Source organism: Orcinus orca, chromosome 12 (assembly GCF_937001465.1).
Source record: "Orcinus orca chromosome 12, mOrcOrc1.1, whole genome shotgun sequence".
Classification (NCBI taxonomy): domain Eukaryota; kingdom Metazoa; phylum Chordata; class Mammalia; order Artiodactyla; family Delphinidae; genus Orcinus; species Orcinus orca.
Window position 1 is genome coordinate 49,319,261 of NC_064570.1, and position 17,782 is coordinate 49,337,042.

The window sequence follows — 17,782 nt, forward strand, 5'->3', positions numbered from 1 at the left end:
ATACCTTTCTTTGTTTGAAGGCTGATAATGAGACCTCACTTACTTACTTGTCTGTACTCTCACGCTTCTGGCCATAGGTTGGATCAGTCAAAAACCGAGTTTCTTGTTTACATCCAAGCAAATCTCCAACTAGTGTAGTTGATGGAACAAATATTCATAGTCATGAGGGTACAGAAGCATCCCACTGATTCGATTTTAGGGTTAGGAAAGGCTTCAAGTTTAGGTAAAAAATGATAAAGCACTTATGCAGTCTTCTTTTTTGGGGTTTCCATAGAAAAGCAGATCTCAAAAGCAACTGATGTTGTTATTTTATTAGACTAAATGCACGTAATTAAAATTAGATGATAAATACAAATAGCTGAAAACAGCGTTAAATACAGCTTTTATAACCTAAGTTTTACCATTTGATATAAGCATGGATGCACCTCTGAATATTTTTGTGAGTTGGGCATCAGATGGCGCTCACCCTTACTAAAAGCCTGAGCTGTGACAGAATATTAACAGGCATTTCGAAAACCGGCCCTGATGCCAAGCAATTGTGCTTTACGGTCAAGTCTCTTTTTAAGTTTCGGTTTCTTCACCTGTAAAGTGGGGGTGGGAACAGACCAGATGGATTTCCAACCCGTAGCGTCTTTCTTTCTTTGATTCTTCGACTACAGCGGTGGCACAGACTGGCTGCTGCTACCGCTGGCTGAAATCGCCAGATTTAGATAAGTCAGGGTGGGAAAGCGTGACAGAGGTAGACAGTGTGCGTTCCCGGCTGGAAGGCAGGAGACCGCTTTCGGTGTTTCAGCCGCTCACATTACGTGGGCGGCGGAGCAGAAACTCCTTAACCGCGTGGTGCTTCCATTTCCCTGGGGTGTCCCAGCACAAGGTTACAGAATTCCAGCAAAATCGACTTTCAAGGAAAAAAGCGCGGGTCCTACGAAGCATACTTATGCAAGCACGTTGGGAACGCGGGAGGACAGTACAAACTTAATTCTTTCTCAACTAAACGCCTGAAAACAACTTCCGCCCAGCGGGTCTCAGGTCTGGGAAGTGCTGCCCCGGAGGTCACGTGGGACCAAGCTGGTCGTTCGCGAGGACTCCGTCGCCACATCATGTAGGTTGTTCCATCTAAGCCGGGGGGGAAGCCTTCTCTATTACAGGAACGAGAAAAGCCCAGCCGCGCCCTGTGTGGCAACCTGAGGGCAGATAAGAGTTTCCTGTGTCTAGGCAGTTTCTTCGCTTGGCCAGTACAGTCGCTTTGGGGAAAATCTTGCCTCAGTTTCCTCTCGATTCCTCTGTTCCCCCTTCCGTAGGATTCCAGTTGGTATCGCCGGCTCCCCGCCTCCGCACGCCGCCCTCACGTGACACCGGCGCGCTCCCGCGGGGGGAGCCGGGTCTGAGAGGCGGCGCCGCAGGAGACGGAGGGACGGGCGCAACGTTGGGTGTCTTAGCTTTTGCTCCAGGGCCAGCGCGGAGGACGCGATGTCGGGGCTCTTTCGCCCGCTGCTTTTGGCCGCTGGCTGCCTGGCTTCGCTTTGCGTGATGACCGCAGCTCAGAACACCACCCTGGCCCCGAACACGACTGCACCCTCGGTTCTACCGACCAACACCACCACGACAGCGCCGGTGCCGCCGCCGACCCTCCCGACGGTCACCACTCCAGCACCAGGTGGGCGCCGGCCCAACGGGCTTTCTGCTCTCGCCCCCCCGCCGGCCCTCTCCCTGCCGGTGGTGCGCGCGGGGCCGGGGCGGGCCGCGGTCCGGCAACATGGCGGCCCGTCCGAGTCCGGCCGGGGACGGGCCGAAGTGGCCGCTGTTGGGGATCGCCCCGGGGAGAAGGGGCGGCTGAGCCTTGGGGCCGTTGGGCTGTTTCCGGCCCTACAGTGTCCTGCCCGCCTGGAGGTGTTGTTTAAAAGTGCCTCGTAATCTCCATCCTCACTTCAGGCTCCGAAGAGGGGACGTGGCTTTCTTCCGTGGTGGCGGCAGTGAGGTTGATTATGGGGCGAGGCTACCGCCTCCAAAGTTGGCGATGAGACCGAACTCCCTCTCTCTGGGGTTAGTCGTTTGTCCACCCAGGTCTTCTTTTCGAAGGGAGGCTTCTCCCGAAGTTGGCGAAAGAAGGAAAGAGACGCTGCAAACTAATGCTTGCTGGTGTCTCAGCCCTAGGTCTGAAAAAATAAGTCGTTTGATATTTAATTATATCGGTTTTGCGGATAGGTATGGGATGTATTTGAGGCTTGAGCATTTAATTAATTAAAATTTTGCACTCCGTGCTGTGTGCAAAGGAGAAAAAGTACCCATTCGTGTACCCGGTGCTTCGCATGTATCTGTTAGTATTTTAGGCTAAACTAGAAGATAAGTGGTGAAACCTAGGAGGTGGATGGAGATAAAGTAACTCCGCCAGAACCGTGTGTTTAGTAGATTGTGAGGCTGAGATTGGAACCCAGGTTTGTCGTTCTTCTAAAACTAGATCAGGACCTTTTGTTAAGCTCTGCAGTCGATTTGGAGACTGGTTGAGGCATACACTGAATCTTACAGCAGAAATTGTCAATGCCGTGACAACACGCACGAGAGGAGGGAAGATAAATTTTAAATTAAGGTGAAGAACCTTAGATATTTAAAACTTGCAGTCTAGTGTGATTGGTTATCCTAGTTAATATTGGGTAAGGAGTAACTGGCATATAGACCGAAGACTTGAAGTGTAAGAATTTTTACCTTTTTTTTTAGGCCGATCACGTTGTTTTACAGTATCTTCTCTAGTTTTTGTATTTTGTAGGAGTTTAATGACATATATAGTAAACTTAATGTTATTTGTTAGATTTAGAAAGATGTAATGGTAAAATTCAAACATCTTTTAATGAAGAAAGGAAATTGCAGTACAATACTGGAGATTCTAACCGCACTATTTCTAAGATGATAGAGCAGAATTTGTTTTCAGCTTATTTGGTAGTTTCCTCCTAGAATTTTTTTCGGGGGGGGTTGAGGTGGGGTGTGTGTGTGTTTAAAGAGAGGCTTGGAAATATGTTAATTGCATTTGTGTAATTGAAATGAGTGCAAAGGAGATGATTTGTGTTTTATGTTAAGTGGTGGTTGGATAAACTGCAGCCTGAAAGGCAGCAAGTTTAGTTCATTGTAAATAACATACACTATGCTACCCAAATATTCATCATCAAGCACAGAAGATTTTAAACAACTAGCATTTTTCATGTGTATACAAACCTCTGAAGAACTTATTTCTACTTTGTGACTCCCTGCCACTCCCCAAAGGGTACGGTATATGTCCCAATCTCTGATAGATATTGAAATGCAATGTGTTTATGCAGAACTGTTTTTTAGGCACGGGGAAAGCAAATGAGAATGTTTTTTGGAGGCATCTAGCTTCTAGGAAAATGTATAGAGCCTAACTCTATAGTCCATTTGTTTGTCCAGACTTTGAATTGTAGTTAGCTGCCTTAGATGTCCTGTCTCAGAGCCGTTTGGCTTAAATTATTGACAAAGACCTTGCTAACTTGTTAAATTATGTGACTGTAGCCCGCTCCAGATGTGTTGTCTCTTATCCTCCCGTCATGGAAAACCCCGGAAAGAGTGGACCGTTTATGAATTACCGATCTCAGATTTTTCAGGATAGGCATCATCGGAGCTTGGGTTTAACCTGTAATAAATCTTTATTACTATTAAAAATTCAAGTTCACATCTGATGTTTTGGGGCAGTGATTTCCTTGTGTATAGTGTTGGCCTCGCAACAGCCTTTTTTCCAGTATTTTTCTTTTTTAAGGAACACTCAAACTCTTGAGTGTCTGAAATAGTTGCTGTGCAAAAAGGGGTTGTTTAGATAGGTACCAAGAAATATTGAGCGTTCCCACTAGCTTGTGCTTTTTCCCCCCTTTCTCTTGAGTTGACTTCTGGCTTCATAAGTTTTTTATAATGATAGGAATTTTTTAGTAAGCCACTTTATAATGTTTTTTTTTCTGTGTGTGGTTTTAAAAGAACACGTAAGATCTACCCTCTTAATAGATTTTTAAGTGTACTGTACAGTATTAACTATAAGCACAGAAGATCTCCAGAATTTTTCATCTTCCTTGAAGCTTTATACTCATTGAACAGCAAACCTCCATTTCCCCTCTCCCAGTTCCTGGCAACCACCATTTTACTTTCTGCTTCAGACTTTGACCATTTTAGATACTTTATATAAGTGGAATCATGCAGTATTTGTTCTTCTGTGACTGGCTATTTTCACTTAGCATAATGTCCTCAAGGTTCATCCATGTTGTAGTGTATAAAAGGATTTCTTTTTTTTTAATGGCTGAATAGTATTCCCTTGTATGTGTATAACACATTTATCCATTCATCTGTGGATGGGTTATACAGTTTTGCCATTTTCTTGAAATAGTAAGTCTGGTACTGTATGTAATACTTGCTGTTGTTTAAAAACAGTAACTAGTACAAACTCAAAATAAGATACCAATTAATTGATTTTATATATTTTAACCCCCACTCCTACCCCCAGAAATCTGTGAAAGCCGCAACAACTGTGTTTCCTGTTTTGACCCTAATGCTGCTAACACTACCTGCTTTTGGATAGAGTGTAAAGGTAAGAAACTTTGGGATTGCTTTAATTTTGAGAGTTCAGTATTGTTTTGTTCTAACATTTAAAAAATACTGCAAGGTATTCTTGAACACTTGAAACTTATGTGAAACATTTGGGATGGTGTGCATTACTTATTTTGCAAATCAAATACTTTTCCTTTAAATTTTAACCAATTGCTTAATACTCTCCCTAAAATCTTTTGTTGTCTCCCATGCTCCCCCCTTTAATTTCTTAGACTTGATAGTTAAGGCTCGATAGCTTTAAAAGGAGGAGAAATTTTAGACCTTTGTGGTTAGGTTAAGTGTACTAGTACTCTGAAATTAGCTGTGAGAGAAAGCTGTGGAATTTTCCCCTGAAAACTGTTCCCCAGTAAAATGTTTGAGGCATTTATCTTCTGTAGATGTCCTACTAGATGAACTATAAAGAGACCTTATGAAGCATTGTTGGATACTTAGATATGGGAGAATGAAGTGGGAAAAGAGTGACTTTTTTTGTGCTATTGTTAAGTTTTAAAGTCTTTAATTTGATTGAGGGATAAAGAGCTAGATGGAGATAGTTTGAAATGCCAATAAGGTTTTTGTTAGAACCACCGGATTACAGCATAAATTATTGTTTTAAGGTAAGATGGTTGCATTTTTTTTCTTATCAGTAAAACAATTTCTCAGGTTTTTTGTTTTATATATAAAGAAAAAGCCAAAGCTACATGTTAAGCTTTTTATTCTTCATTGAAAAATTGAAGAGTTCTGGAAATTATGTCACTACGTAAAAAAGTTTAAAAGCCTCTTTTAAAATTAAGGTATTAGCTTAAGTTTGAATTAAATTAACTTCTTTGTTGTATAAGGGTCACTTTTCTCTAGGTGATAAAATGGAATTTAAGAGTGTGCCCCTGCCCTCTTGTATGGCAGAGTTGGCAAGTTTTGGAGATTGAATGCCTGCCTTACTGTAGGATATGTTGGGGAAGGCTTTCCCTTGCTGGTGCTACAAGTCTTCCCATCCAGGAAAGTGGTTTTAGAAAGTGTAGAAGACTAAAGCAGAGATCTGGAACAGAGATCCCACTGCTGCTATGGGGCACCTCTCATGTTTACTAAGCCTTTATTAGTTTCTAAGGACTTCCCCCTACTGACTCAGCCCTCTTGTGGATTCTAGCAACCTTCCTGGTATAGTACCACAATTCTGAGATACACGTGTTTCTGACTTATCTGTTCAGTATATTCATGTGGATTTTAAAAGGATGTTTGGAGAGATCCTGTGTAATATGTCTAAAACAAGGGGAAAAAGATAATAACAAAGTATTTTGTTTATCTGTGGACTTCTAGAGAGTTTATACCTGAGTTCGATTTTTGGAAGCAACTCTGGAGCATAGTAACAAAGTCAAAGATAATGTGAATAATTGATGCTCTTCCCGTCCCCTTCCAATAACAGGTAAAAGCTACTGTTCAGATAATTCAACAGTGAGTGATTGCAAGGTGGTGAACAGCACCGAATTCTGTACTGGTAAGTATTCACATTGGCGTCTGGGAAAAGTGGCTACAAAGAGGTAAGGAAGATCATTGCCTCGGGAAGCCTTATTTCAATATTTGGTTTAAAGCATTTCCATAATTCTAATCTCATTACAAACTTGGATCTGAATAGTATATTCATATTGATTGCTGAAAGGACAGTGTTCTGAAGCTTGATTTAGTCATTTGCTGGTACATACTGTGGAGTGCTGTACAGATATCTCCTCCTCTGTGTTTTTTTTTAACTCTTCCAGATACTCACTGTATTTTACACCCTCTCTTTATTTGCATTTTACAGGCCTGGACAACCTTGTTCTGGCACTTTCTTGATTATGGTACTGGTGATTATCACAGTCTGGATCAGTTTGTGCTATGGTTAAATGAATCCTCTCTGTATTCCTCCATTTTCTGTACTTTGGTTTGGGGAACTTGGTTATTTAACGTTTACTCTGCCCAGGAAATAGTTTTTAAAAATTCCTAGATGAAAACTGATTTTTCTAACAAGATTATAAACTAATTGGAAAGTCAAACTCCTAATTTGGTGTGTAGATAATAAATAGAATAAAAGATTTTTCTGGAGTGTGTCAGTAACCTTGAAAGACTACCTGTAACTGTTTAATTTTGGTAGGGGTTTCCCCATTCCTCTCGCCTCCCCCCATCCCAACTTGAACTTTGTAACTGAAACTTTGATTAGTATGAGATCAGTTATACCCAATGTAGAGTCCATAATATGGTTTAGGTGGTAAATGAACAAACAGTTTTAATATTTATTTTAATGTGTGTGTACCAGTGATTTTATGATAATATTGTTTAGAAGTAAGATTAAGTATAGAATTTTAAAATACATTGAAGAAAAACTGAATAAGTAATTCTACTCATTTGATGATGTATCAGTTAGAATTAGTTTTGGCTATCAAGGACATAAAACCCCAAATTAATATGGTTTAATTGATAGATTAGTTTGGCTCTCGTGTAAAGGAAATCTGGGTTTCAGTGCAGCTAGAGGGCTAGAGAGGCATCTCTACAACCATTAGACCCAGGCTCCTTCTAGGTTTTTACTGTGTCATTCCTCAGAAATGGCTTTGACCTTATTCTGCAAGGTGAATGCTTATGTTCCAGCCATCAAAATGGTTTTCCTGCCAACAGGAAGAGGAAGGGAAAGTGAGAGACCCCTACCTTACAGATACTTCCTAGCAGTTGCACATGGCTACCTAGCTGCAGGGGAGGCTAAGAAATGTCTTTGCATGGGAGGCTGTCACTAAAAATTGGTGCTATTTCGAAAGAAGGGAAGGCCAATATTGGGACAGAGCAACTATCTACTCCATATGTGGCACTTAAATGAAAACATTGTGAAAGTGGCACTCAGATGACTGCAGGTTGGGAAATAGTGTTACAGATTGTGATATTTTAGACAGCTTTGACTTACATGTGTGTTTGTTTTTTTAAATAGTGCCCACTGCCACACCATTGCCAACCAATTCTACAGGTAATACAAGATAATTGACTCTTTTCCCCCTCCTTTGAAGGTTTTTAAGCTTTTTTTGATGAATAACTTTAGTAATTAAATATCTAAAAATCAGTATGATTTTAAAAATGAGTAGACGTAGTCTTGGACTACAGTAATTACATTAACGTGTACTATTTGTGACAGAGAAACATAACTATAGTGTTTCACGTTCATTGAATTTGAGCAGATTTGCCATAGCTTTGTACGTTGAGTCTGCAAACAGCTTTTTGTGCATTTTGTGGAACTCTAAGGAAATATAGAAGCCTAAAGGAAATTAATTCTCATCATCCATAGGTACACCAAAAGGTTTTCAGTTCTTCCAGACTTTTCTCTTTGTGTATCTAAATAAATATACTTATTAGGAAATTGGATGATATGGCCATGCAGGTTTGAATTGTTCTCCCTGTTAACTGCACACGTTGTTGTATGCACTTTACCCATCTACTCTTGGTTGGATAGTTAGATCATCTTTCATTCTTCATGCAGTGAATATCTTATAGGAAAGTATTTGCTGTCATCTCTGGTAGGATTGATTCAAACAGCATTCTCTGTCAGAGGATATGATTATCTTAAGACTCTTAATAATGATTGCTTTCCAGAAAGATATGCTTTTCATTCCTATCAACAACTGGAAAGTTTTTTACCACATCTTCAACATTAATTAAATAATATCTCCTTGTAAAAATCTTTACGAATTTGATAGTAAGACTAAATAATTAAAAAACATCTTCTCCACGACAAGTACTAGGCTAGAAGATAGGGATATAGGAACACAAGTAAGATAGTATTTTGTCTATTGTAGGAACTATGAAAGGTCGGGAAGCACAGTGTGTTGGGGGATTTGTAGGAAGGTGTGTGTGTTGAGTAATATGTGGTGACAGCTTCCTGGAGATGTTGACTGAGTCTTGAAATTACACTGGTAAAATCCGAGAGGAACTTCCCAAGTGGAGCAGGCTGGTTAGCTCATGTGAAGGAGAGGTAAAAGAGTATAATAAAGTCAGGGAATTGGCATTTGGAGTGTCCAGTACAAGGCGAGAACAAGTTAAGCTGGACAGTCAACAGGTCAAGAGCCAGATTGGGACGTGCCATTGTATACTTTGCTGGTGGGTTTGAAGCATGATGAGATTTGCATTTTAATAAAATAACTTATTTTAACTGTGTAGAGAGGTGAGTGGAAAGAGGCAAGAGTGAACACAGATGAGATATGCTATTGCAGTAATTCTAGAGAACTAATAGCGGAGGAGTTGCAGATGTATGCAAATTGGCTTAGGAAGTAGAAAGGAAAGCACTTGATGATTGAGGTGATGGGAGAACTCTGCTACACAGCACAGATAAGTTAACCATTGTAGGCAGTGGTAGAGTCCACTGGAGCAGCTTTGAGAGAGAACAGGGCTTGAGGACCAGGCTCTTGGGAACAGTAATGTCTAAGAGGTGGGAAGAGGACTGGATAAGAAACTGAGTAAGGATGGGCAGAGAAGTAAGCCCAGAGACGTGTGCCTAAGAAAACCTGTGTTTGTGTGTGTAGGCATTTTAAGTGTAGTTTTTCAGAGGAAAAAGTAGTCAAATGGTGTAACAAGGCTAAGAACTCATTTTGAAAGACTTTGGCAGTGTTGAGCTAGCTTGTACCAGCTTCTGCTGGCACAGCTCATCCCCCCTGTACCCTCAGTGATACTATGTTGGCAGCTTGAATTAATGGCTACAATGGGAGTAGTCACTCCATGGAAATCTGCAAATTCTACAGAAAGTATTTTGGAGAGCAAACAGTTGTGTGCTGATAAAACCACCAGAAGTCATTGACAAGGAGGATGTGTTAAAAGTTGATGAAAGCAGAGATACTGAAAGAATATGGATTTCCAGAAGGTAGGATATGAACAGAGAGGGGCAGAGGAGGAAATAGTTTCCCCAAAACTATTGTGGGTTGTTTTTCATTTCTTCCTTATGAATCTTGATGTAGTTCTACTTGCTCTACACTGGGTTCTCCTGTGATCTCCTTGAGTGTCTTTTGTTTTCTCTCTTTGGTTCTGTGAAGTGGAAGGAGGTCAGGGCTTGCTTGCAGAAAATGCATCAATTGAGTGGTAATTAGTGGTTGAAGAGCAGCCTTTATATGGTCTCTTGCCATGTCAGCTGCTGAAGAGAGCAAGTGAGAAATAAAGGAACTGTTAAAGAAACGATGCAAGGAGAATCTGATTTATGTAGATAGGCTTTCAGTGAGGTTAATTATATAGTCTAACACCAGTACAAATAATATAAGTATTATAAACATAAATAAAAATATTTATAGGTAACATAATATCTTACAGTAGAATGACTAAATTATATTAGAAATACAGTGGAAAATATATTAAGTAGAAAACAAACTGTGTTAAGTAGTTCCAGTACAATTTTATTTTGTTGCTGTATACATATCTAGAAAAATGGTCAGCAGGAAGTAACATGTTTCTCAGAATGATAGAGTCACTTAAATGCTTCTACTGTATTTTCTAAATTTTCTATCACCAGTAGCAGCTTTTATAACCTATGAATTATTTTTTTAAATGAAAGGAACATAGGGTAGGTCAACAAGGTATTCCCTAAGTAGTGCCTGATTTTGAAAATTTTACCAGTGTAATACTTTGGTTAAAAGTAAAAATATGTAAATGTTTTGCCTATTTCAAAAAATGAATTATTTTTTTAAAAGTGAGGGCAACTTTTACAAATACCCAAAAATTAAACCTCATAGCTCTGCCTTCATTGATTATGTAGTGGGCTTCTGGTGCTTCAGAGATTTAAACCAGTGCAGATTTCAAAATTAAAATACATATATATATATCTATCTATCTCTCTCTCTTTTACCATGTTCAGAGGGTGGTAGTGAGAAACAAATAGCAAATTTGCAAATTTTTTCCCCTAAGGTTGTCAGACAAAATTAGTATTTTAAGATTGAAAAGAATTTGATATATGTTTAATTTATGAAGTATATTTTTTGTTTCACAGAATGTATAAGCAACAAAAACTTTGAAGGGATTATGAGTCTTAAAATAACCATACCCTCTAATCTAGGAATTCTGTATAAGAATCAGTCCTATCAGAGATGAGATCAAATATTACCCTGTAAGATGTTCATAGCATGCAGAAATGAAAGATGACCTAAATGTCCAACCAAGAGCTGGACCGCGGTGCTTACAGTTAGAGAGAAAGGGGTACAAATAAATGTGTGTGAACATATCATAGCGTTTGCTAATATCTATTAGTAGTATCGATACTATCAGAAGTCTCAATATAGTGCTTTAGTTCCTAAAATGTTTTTACATTCAAACTGATTCTTCCCATGAGTGCATTTCTTTAGAGACACTCATGCAGTATGGTAGAGAGAGCTTACCCTTGGGCTCTTAATATTATTTAGATGGGGAATGATGGCCCCAGGGCACCTGTTCTTTTAAATAAAATTTTTGGGAACACAGCCATGTCCATTCATTTGCTTGTTGTCTTTGACTGCTGGTGCATTACACAGTGCACAAAGTCTAAAATATTTACTGTCTGCCTCATTAAGAAAAGTTTGCCAAGCCCTGGAAATGAAGAAGATAAGCAAGTCTTGATACTTACATAGACTGAATTGTATTTGTTTCTTACCTGACTTACTAAAGTTAATAGTTTTTGTCTTGGAAGCAAGATTATTGGTAAAGAACTTGTAGTTCCCTCACCTAAATACTAATTCTTGCCCTTCTGTGTGTCTTTTTGCAACTTTATCCAAGTGTATACATAAATTTTTATACTTAGATATGTACATAGATGTTAACATAGATAGAAGTTTTTGATTGCTTAATGTTTTAAAATACACTTCAGAGCTAATATTTTGGATGCATAGATATGTTATTGAACCATTAACTGAGATTTGGCCTTTATTCTCTAAAAAATTTGAAAGCATGTTGAAGTGGTAGTAGTGTTTCTAAAAGATGCTAGATAATTGAGAAATTTAAAATTTTAATACATTTTGTTTACATTCCAGCTAAAACCACAACTCCGCCTTCCCCTTCTACAGCTTCCACCACAGCTACTACATCAGGTAATTGAGGTTTTTTTAAACTAACCGTGGGGTAGGATGTGTGTGCTGTGTTGCCTTTTACTATTTCTGCTATCACTGTCCAATTTTATTCATGAATAGTTATGAACTGAAATTCATCTCTTGTATTTGGAGGACCAAGATAGTAGGCTGTTAAAGCAATAAGAAAGGTTTGCTGAGAGTCCTCTTCTGGATTTTTAAAGTGTAATCACATTTGGCATGACATGTTAGAATTAAACAGTAATGGTTTTCCAAAACCCTTTCAGTACAACCTGTAGGTGAAATCTAATTTCTTATAACTTAAAAATTAAATACTGATTATTGTTAGGGATTCGTTGTGTGCTGTATTAGACCATGGCAATTTGAGTGAAGGTAATATAGCCATCCTTTTTGCTGTGAAGGGTCTAAAAAGCCAAGATCACTACCAAATGTGCACCTCATATTTCTTACCATTTCTTATATTCCTTTATAACCTTTGATAGTGTGTGTGAAAATTAACTTTTTATTAATTAATGATTTGACATGTTATTAACTAAATCATATTTAGGTTATGCCACAGGGCACTGTAGGTACACAGGTTAGGAACCCTTCCCTCCAGCCATATTTATAATACTGTTTTGATTCTCATGAATATTTTATGGGTTTTTTGATCCTTTTGGTTTCATTCTTGTGCTACCTTTCTCTAAATTGCAGCGAAGCCATTCTGTCTTCACAAGAAGAAATACAGAACAGTTGTAATTAATTTTAAAGCTGGCCAACTTATACAGCCACAGGAACCAGTGTTTATTTGCTATTCCAGTTAAGAAAATAAACTTTATTTTAAATATAAAATTGTTGGGACTTCCCTGGTGGTCCAGTGGTTAAGAGTCCACACTTCCACTGCAGGGGGCGTGGGTTGGATCCCTTGGTCGGGGAACGAAGATCCTGTGTGCCGCGTGGCACAGCCAAAAATTTTAAAAAAAGAAAGAAATTGCTTTTTGTTAAAGTGGATGGTGCTCCACTTGAAACATTTTAGTCTCTGAAAAGGAATTTTTGTTTTGTTTCTTGTTGAAACATTTTACTGCCTGAAAAGGAATTTAAATTTTTGTGCTTTATTTCCTTTGGTAATACTTTTTCATTATAACATTTTCAGAGTAAAATTTAAATGTCTTTAATGGTGAGTTCTGCTTGTTAGAATTACAAATTGAAGATTTATAAGATTATAATTGTAGATTATTAAGATTACTTTTGTAATTTGAAAAACTAATCAAATTTTTATTTACCTTATATATTTAGTAAAATGCAAAAGTTGTATAAATTTTAAACACAAATATTAATATTTACTCTAGCAGTTAACTAAAATATGTAGTCTGAAGAAACCAGGTTTTAAAAGTGCTTGACATGTTCCCAGGGCATAATGTGCCAGGAGAGTCATTTTTGTCATTTTCATATTTGAAATTATATAGCAGCATTGACCATTTGATGTTGCTGGATAGAATGAAGAACGGGATTGGTAAATGGTCGTCTTCCTCAATTAGGAAGCTGTAAAGACTTGACACGAGAGGAAATACTTCATAGAATTTAACACATGGCAAAAAAGAAGCTCAGGTGAGTCTTGAAATTATAGAGGATCATGAGACTTATTAAGTGTTGTTATTTCTTTCATCTCATTTAACAGGTACAACTAATACCACTTCAGCTCCGACTACACAACCTGCGCGGAAGTCTACGTTTGATGCAGCCAGTTTCATTGGAGGAATTGTCCTTGTCTTGGGTGTGCAGGCTGTAATTTTCTTTCTCTATAAATTCTGCAAATCTAAAGAACGAAACTACCACACTCTGTAAACAGACCCGCTAAATTAACAAGGACTGGTGTGTAACTCACTGAAACCAAAACATTATCTTTCAAGATGTCCCACATGGAAGACGCTATTCTAGGATCTTTAATTTTTCAAAGGATGCATATAGGAGCATCGCCCTTGAAGAAAAATCAGTGAAATCTATTTGCTCAACGGGAATATGTAAAATATTCTGCATGAATCCTTGTGGCTGTCTTCTTTTATTTTAAATGGCTGCTGCTGTGGGATTATGTTCTCTCTTCTTGACATGCCAAATGTAACTCTGTAAGTGATGGAAAACATTGTCCTGCGCAGACAACCTCATGACTCTTTTGGCAATTTAAATGTAGTTATTTTAAAGCCTGAAAGCTGCATTTTTTTCATCCTAACTCAGGATGTAGTTTAGTGACCAGAATTGAGAAGAATGTGCCAAATGAGCATCAATCAGGTGGATTTGGGGCTATCGTTGCAAAAGTGGAATAAATTTATAAATTTAATATCCTTAGAGTAAAATTTTGTGCTTGATAAGTTATTTTTTCTACATTAGAAAAAAGATGCCACACAGGGAATTACATTCCAGATTTAAAGAAATGAATGGAAAGGATACAAAACATTAAAGTGTAGCAGGTTATTGTTCATACTTGTAAAGCACCTTATATCATTGAGAAAATAAAGAACAGTGCCTTAAAAGACAGACTGAAAGGTAGACTGTAACTTAAAATGTTGGTGATTTGTTCTTTCACATTAATGAAGGGAAAGGTTGGTCTGAGGATGTAACTGTTGATGTGAGCAGTAGTAAACCTGCTTTTAGATACCATACTGTTAGTACTTAATTGAAAACTTACCTACTTTATTTCAAGCCTGAGTAATTTAAAGGATGTTATACAAAGTCAAAAGCTTTCATCTATTGAATCTCCCAACGTTTTGCTTATGGCTGTTAAAAAGTATAGAGATAAAGTTGATTTAATTGTATTTTCCTTTGTACTTCAAAAAATTATCCTAACACTGTTGTACCTTAAAAGGATTTCCACGAAGCTTTCTGGAAAAGTAACTTCTGTAAGGCAAGAAAGAAAGAAGTTGTTTTAGAATCATTTATTAACTCTTTAAATGAGACAATCATTTTAAGTTTTGAGACAGCAAACGTGAGCAGTGTAATTTCATGAAAAATTTTAGTTGATCAGATTACTGTAGATTTTTAATGATGATTGCCCTGGATAAACAGGTTGTACTTTTTTTCTCCTTTTCCATCCTTTTCTTCTGAGTTTCAATTGCTGTAGTATAAGCATGCATACTTTTATTTCTTTAGCTTCCTTATGAAGCACTAGTTTTTTCAGGTTTAGAGGGATACTTCTTCCCTGCCTTTGACACATTGGATTAGTTCAGAGGCTTAAATCAGTTTAAAATGAGCTTTTGCTTTTCTAGGTCATTAAGGTTTTTTGTTTTAGTTTCTTTAGCCTATAGTGGCTGTGTTTAGCACTTGGTTTTCAATATTTTATAGTAAGAAATGACAAGTTGCTTTGGTCCATTTCATAAGCCAGAATTCCTTACATCTAGATAATTAAAGGTTCTTAAAATGAAGATTTACTGTTTCTTCTTTACTTGCTGGTACAGCTAAAGTTTGTTTTACTTGCACATTGGTACATATACCTAATGTTTTCAAGTGCCTTAATTGTTTAAAATCTCTGGCTTCAAAGGTTTTTGGGGAAAGGTAGGCTTACCTCACATTTTTGTTTCCCTCAGTAGTAGTATTTTAGGTACCTCACAAAAAATTTTATTATGGTGCCATGGCTATTAGTTTTTAGTGAGTGCTTTAAGATACAAGATTCAGTTGAAAACGTACAGAATTTCCATTCTCCCAAAGTGGTAAAAATTAGCTACAATGGTATAATTGTCATTTACCTAGATAGGAATACCTTGCCACACATTAATGTTAACACTATAGCTACTTTTGTGAAAATATAGCTGATGAAGCCTCTCATCTTCTGTAATTTTGAATACTACTCTAACAGAATCATAATATGGAATTAGATTTTACAAAAAGAGCTCTTACAACAGAACTCACAGGCTTTTCCCCCCTTCCTTTAGCAGTTTAGTATCTTGAGCCATTAATAATTTTTGGGTTCTTTTTAATCCAGAAGGTATATAGAAACCTTTTCAGATTTTTCATCTGATTTGTTCATGCAGATTGTAGGTCTATTAAAATCCCTTATTTTACCTTACAGATATTTGTTGCACAGACACTGCTGTATTTAGAAATTTCTATTTCAGTTCATTAAAAACTGCAAAACCAATCTGTATCATGTACCAAACTGATTTTAAATAAATCTACATGTTTGTTGGATTAATCTGCTCTTTTTTATTAACTAAAGTATGTTTTTATATTTTGATTATGAAGTTTAATGCTAGTGAGTTTACCTTAGTCTGTTGGGGGATGGCTTGTCTCCTCAGTTTTTCATTGCTCCTGAAGACTAGCAGATAGTAACTAAGGGACATATTCATCAGTGGAGAACAGAGCCTTAGAAATGATAGTTGGAGGGAGGACTTGGTATGCCTGTGGGATTGACATGCAAGTTGATCTTCCTCAAATCATTAGAAATCATCTACTTATGTGCTAGTTAAGCAAGTATTTATCAGAATACCATCTGTTGTTAGATATCTGAAAGCTTGTTTGTCATTTTTTGCCTTATTCAGATTGCATATAAAGTAAAATTGGGTTTCTGTTCAGAGTCTTTGGTATAAATATCTAGGACAAAGCCACATGCTGGTATGTGAAATCTGGTTCTTTAGGCCCATGTTTGGGGCAACATTATATTCTATATTAAATCACAGAACTTGGACTAAGAAGAGAGAATAAATACTCACCTATCAGCCTTAAAATCCAGAAGAGTGTATTGAAGGCTCCCCAAAACATTGCTAGAGACAAATTGTTATTTTGATAAGAATGGTGTTCACAATAGGTTTTTTTTTTTATGATAATGAAAAGTCCTGTGTATTTCCCCATGTAGTTACCATCCCTGTGCTCTTCCTTAATTTGTGTAGATAACCTGTTGCTGGTGTTATCTACCTTCTGCCTAAAGGATGTCCTTTAACCTTGAACATTTCTAGTTTTGATGGTACAGGTATTGTTGATGAATTCTTCCAGTTTTTGTGTGTCTGCTTTTGTTTTTGAAAGACGTTTTCATTGGATATAGAATTCTAGGTTGACATTTTTGCTTTTAGCCCTTTAATGATGTTGATCTAACATCTTCTCACGTGCATCGTGTCCTATGAGAAATCTCATCTTTATCTTTTGTTCCTCAGTACATGTTTTTTTTTTCCTCTTTAAAGATTTTTCTCCTTATCACCATTTTGAGCATTTTGATTGTGATGTGCTATGCTGTAGTTTTCTTTGTTTCTTGTGGTTGAGGCTTGTTGAGTTTCTTGGATCTATGGTTCTTCATCACATTTGGAAAACTTTCAGCTATTTCGTCAGGTATCTTTTTCTGTTCTTTCCATTCTCTGTGTTGGGGACTCTAATTACACAGAGGCTGCTAGAAGGTGACTTACAGTTTACCCATGCACTGTTTAGGTTTTTAAAAAATCTTTCTCTGTTTCATGTCAGATTATTACCATCTTCAAATTCACTAACAACTTCTGCTATGTCTAATCTGTTTTTAATCTTACCCAGTGTGTTTTTCATTTCAGGTGTCGTCACTTTTAAAAGTTCAATTTGGGTGTTTTTCACGTTTCTGCATGTTCCATCTTTACTTTTTGAACATATAACAGCTTTTAACATCTGGGTCAGTTTCTGTTCATTGACTTTTTTTTCCCCTCATTATGGGTCATATTTTCCTACTTCTTTGTAGGCTTGCTAATTTTTTATTGCATGCCAGACATAAATTTTAACTTGCTGGATGCCAGTTATTTTTGTTCTGGGACATAGTTGAAAACTATGAAAACAGTTGGATCCAACTTGGAAACAGTTGGATCCTTTCAGGTCTTGCTTTTAAGCTTTGTTAGGTGAGACCAGAGCATTTGTTCTAGGGCTAATTGTTCCCCAATTCTGTGTACGTAGTGCCTCCTGGATTAAGAGGCTTTCTGGTCTGGGCTAGTGGAAACAGCCTCTATTCCTAGACTTGTGTGCGTTCCAGGTACTGTTTCCTCTAAACCTTTCTTGGGTAGTTTCCTCATGTACATGTGCTGACCAGTACATTACTGAACACTTGAGGGGAGGGGTGCGCTCTGCAAATCTCTGGAGTTCCACTTTGTGTAGTTTTCTCCTCCCTGGTCCTCTGCCCTGGGAACTCTATCTCCCTTCGTCTCCCTTAACTTTCAGCTCCATCTCCTCAACTCAGGAAGTCCACT

General features: G+C 37.8%; 1 protein-coding gene across 2 annotated transcripts; it reads left to right on the forward strand.

Moving 5' to 3' along the window:
* Nucleotides 1–1,320: 1,320 nt before the first annotated feature.
* On the forward strand, nucleotides 1,321–15,779 carry CD164 (CD164 molecule). 2 transcript variants are annotated; one of them, XM_033418712.2, is made up of 6 exons: nucleotides 1,321–1,657; nucleotides 4,496–4,579; nucleotides 5,999–6,070; nucleotides 7,526–7,561; nucleotides 11,568–11,624; nucleotides 13,139–13,268. In XM_033418712.2, exons 1-6 carry the CDS (start codon nucleotides 1,471–1,473, stop codon nucleotides 13,183–13,185), a joined length of 483 nt encoding a protein of 160 aa, XP_033274603.1. In that variant the 5' UTR covers nucleotides 1,321–1,470; the 3' UTR covers nucleotides 13,186–13,268. The 2 variants fall into 2 exon arrangements, with proteins under 2 accessions (XP_033274603.1, XP_004264787.1); XM_004264739.3 differs by lacking the exon at nucleotides 13,139–13,268 and adding an exon at nucleotides 13,279–15,779 and having other exon boundaries at nucleotides 1,344–1,657.
* Nucleotides 15,780–17,782: the final 2,003 nt, after the last annotated feature.

What these genes read in the sequence shown, in the direction of transcription:
- CD164 (XM_004264739.3), top strand. Translation starts at nt 1,471, where the DNA reads ATGTCGGGGCTCTTTCGCCCGCTGCTTTTGGCCGCTGGCTGCCTGGCT. An exon ending in GGTCACCACTCCAGCACCAG is followed by an intron (nt 1,658 to 4,495) that starts GTGGGCGCCGGC and finishes TCCTACCCCCAG; the next exon opens with AAATCTGTGAAAGCCGCAAC. An exon ending in CTTTTGGATAGAGTGTAAAG is followed by an intron (nt 4,580 to 5,998) that starts GTAAGAAACTTT and finishes TTCCAATAACAG; the next exon opens with GTAAAAGCTACTGTTCAGAT.